The 3420-nt window shown below is 32.8% G+C and overlaps 1 protein-coding gene across 1 annotated transcript in view; it reads left to right on the forward strand.

Annotated features, from left to right (window-relative positions):
• Positions 1–2268, forward strand: part of LOC106477366 (serine/threonine-protein kinase SIK3-like) — a gene marked incomplete at its 5' end in the record, with an annotated part of 3768 nt that extends 1500 nt beyond the window's left edge. Inside the window, 3 exons of the mRNA XM_013937944.2 lie at positions 371–495; positions 723–846; positions 2020–2268. Of these exons, the coding sequence (XP_013793398.2) occupies positions 371–495; positions 723–846; positions 2020–2267 (497 nt within the window). The remainder of the gene's footprint in view (positions 1–370; positions 496–722; positions 847–2019) is intronic.
• Positions 2269–3420: the final 1152 nt, after the last annotated feature.

Below are 3420 nucleotides of genomic sequence, written 5' to 3' on the forward strand. Positions count from 1 at the left end.
GGAACAAGAGCTCAAAATGTGGGCTGGAAATAGGAGATTGTTACAATAAATACAGGTATGGAGCAAGAGCTCGGAATGTGGGCTGGAAATAGGAGATTGTTACAATAAATACAGGTATGGAACAAGAGCTCGGAATGTGGGCTGGAAATAGGAGATTGTTACAATAAATACAGGTATGGAGCAAGAGCTCGGAATGTGGGCTGGAAATAGGAGATTGTTACAATAAATACAGGTATGGAACAAGAGTTCGGAATATGGGCTGGAATATAGGATTTTTATTTTGTGATATCTGAATGGTAAAGTGTCAGTGTTAAATAAAGTGTGAATTAATACATTTTTACGAGTTTTGATGTAGAAAATATTGTCGTAGATTTTGGATTTAGTAACTACTTTGAACCTGGTAAATGTCTTTCAACGTGGTGTGGAAGCCCCCCATATGCTGCCCCAGAACTGTTTGAAGGAAAACAATATGATGGGCCAAAAGCTGATATTTGGGTAAGGCAGAATTTTCAAAAGTTAACTAATTGAATTTTATATCATTCGATATCTATTTATTCATTTAACAATCAGTCATGCAAGTTTTCAAATGTCGCTCACTTGACGTAAAATCTGTTAATTCACAGTTTCTCTTTGATGTTACAACAAAAATTTTCATCTTCGTATTATATTTGAATGTTGTTGTTTTTTGTGTGTTAAAAAACTTAATAGTTTTATTTGGGCAGAGTTTGGGGGTGGTTCTCTACGTGCTTGTCTGTGGAGCACTTCCATTTGATGGTAGCACGCTTCAAAGTTTACGAACTCGGGTTCTGGCTGGAAAAATTCGTATACCTTTTTTCATGTCTACAGGTATGTGTTTGTCTAATGTACAATAGTTATAAAAAGTATTTGCTCCTCCAGAATATTATAAAAACTTCAAAGTTTCCATCAATATTTCCAAGTCACAGCCATTAAATTATTATTATTGTATGTAGTTTGATACTGTTGAGTTAGGGCAGTTTTTGTTTTGTTTTTTGTCCTTCAGAAACTACTACGAGCAGGGTCAAATGATGTTGATCAGGTTTAGAACTGGATGATCAATAAGTTATGATCATTAATCGATTACATTTAACTAATTGATTATTCTCTCGTGAGACTCGGATAGTTAGAAACACTAATTTCTATTAGTTGTCAATTTTTTGTTTAATGTGTAGCTCGTTGACTAAGCTGAAGAACCTTGAATTAATCAAACAATAATGGTGATAAAATCATAGTATCAATATTTCAATTACTTGAATAACTGGAAACCCCAGTTTCAATTAATTGATTATTTTCTTGACATTAATTGATTTGGTCATAATTTTGAATAATCAGTTATTTAAGTGACATTGATGTAATCGAGTTAATTACCCAGTTTTAAAATGAACGTTATATAGTAGGTTTTATAAAGATAAATAACACTTAATAACTCGTTATTATTATTATATGGTAAATTCTAGATTAATATTTGTTTGATACAATGTTTCTTAAGATGCTGTAATAACTCGTATAATCATACCTAGAGGATACTAAAACTGTTTTATATTACGACTCACTAAATGGTCTTCCTGTAGATAATTCTAGAACTTGATGAACAGAAGAATGAATCTTAATGAAATAATGTTTGTAAAATACAGAAAAACAAATTATTGTACTTACAGCATCAAATATCACTGTTTTTATCAGTTTTGTGTAGTTACTATTGAAATTATAGTCATTGTAAAGTGTGATAGTTGTAAGAGTAGTTACTATTGAAATTATAGTCATTGTAAAGTGTAATAGTTGTAAGAGTAGTTACTATTGAAATTATAGTCATTGTAAAGTGTAATAGTTGTAAGAGTAGTTACTGTTGAAATTATAGTCATTCTGTACTGTATAATAGTTGTAAGAGTAGTTACTGTTGAAATTATAGTCATTGTAAAGTGTGATAGTTGTAAGAGTAGTCACTATTGAAATTATAGTCATTGTAAAGTGTAATAGTTGTAAGATTTTTTGTTTCTGTAGAATGTGAGCATCTGATCCGGCACATGTTAATAGTGGATCCACAAAAAAGGTTTACAATACAACAAATTATCGAGCACAAGTGGATGCAGCAGGGAGGTCCTTATCCCGAGTTTGAAACATTGATAGAGCAGCAAAAGATGGGAGTTTTGGATGAAAGTGAACCAGTTAATGAATTAATCATCGAACACATGCTTCAACTTCCTGGGGTGTCCAGTGAACAAATTGCCAAGGTGATAACAACGAAATAAAGTCGGTAATCTCCAATATTGTAACATTGATGAAGATTTTGGTGTAATGATCTTCAAATTGAATGAAAGAAGCAAATATAACTCACGTTTTAAAAAGAATATGACGACTTAGTATTTAACGACGTGTTTGTTTTATTAATACAAAGACTTAGATCCTTTTCATTGTCACAGTCACACACAAGAAGCAGTGGTTTCCAAACTTTTTTTCACTGATGCCACTCTTAACCCACTTACCTTGATTTGTATGGCGACACCCCTGCTGCCACTCTAACCCACTTACCTTGATTTGTATGGCGACACCCCTGCTGCCACTCTAACCCACTTACCTTGATTTGTATGGCGACACCCTTGCTGCCACATGTTATTAATTATTCTTTGTTTGATGAAACTCTCACGACACCTTTAACAACTTCCTCTGAAGTTTTTATTCAGTATTCTGCCTTGACAGTCACTGTCTAGATGACTATCTGTATTCTGCCTTGACAATCACTGTCTAGACGTCTATCGGTATTCTGCCTTGATAATCACTGTCTAGACGTCTATCAGTATTCTGCCTTGACAATCACTGTCTAGATGTCTATCAGGCCTTGACAATCACTGTCTAGATGTCTATCAGTATTCTGCCTTGACAGTCACTGTCTAGATGTCTATCAGTATTCTGCCTTGACAGTCACTGTCTAGATGTCTATCAGTATTCTGCCTTGACAATCACTGTCTAGATGTCTATCAGTATTCTGCCTTGACAATCACTGTCTAGATGTCTATCAGTATTCTTGAATTATTGGCTGAAATTGATTGTAGAAAGTTCTGAAAGTTTATCAAAAAATCTTCATCACTGTCACAATATTGAACATAGTTATTAACTTAGCTTCATTTTACAATAAATTATTATTTGTTTGATACGTGTAGCTAGCTTGCTTTCATATATTAGGTTCATTGTACAGTAAATTAATATTTGTTTATGTGTAGCTAGCTTGCTTTCATATATTAGCTTCATTGTACAGTAAATTAATATTTGTTTATGTGTAGCTAGCTTGCTTTCATATATTAGCTTCATTTTACAGTAAATTAATATTTGTTTGATACGTGTAGCTAGCTTGCTTTCATAAATTAGCTTCATTTTACAGTAAATTAATATTTGTTTGATACGTGT

This window comes from Limulus polyphemus, unplaced genomic scaffold, assembly GCF_000517525.1.
Source record: "Limulus polyphemus unplaced genomic scaffold, Limulus_polyphemus-2.1.2 Scaffold14592, whole genome shotgun sequence".
NCBI lineage: Eukaryota > Metazoa > Arthropoda > Merostomata > Xiphosura > Limulidae > Limulus > Limulus polyphemus.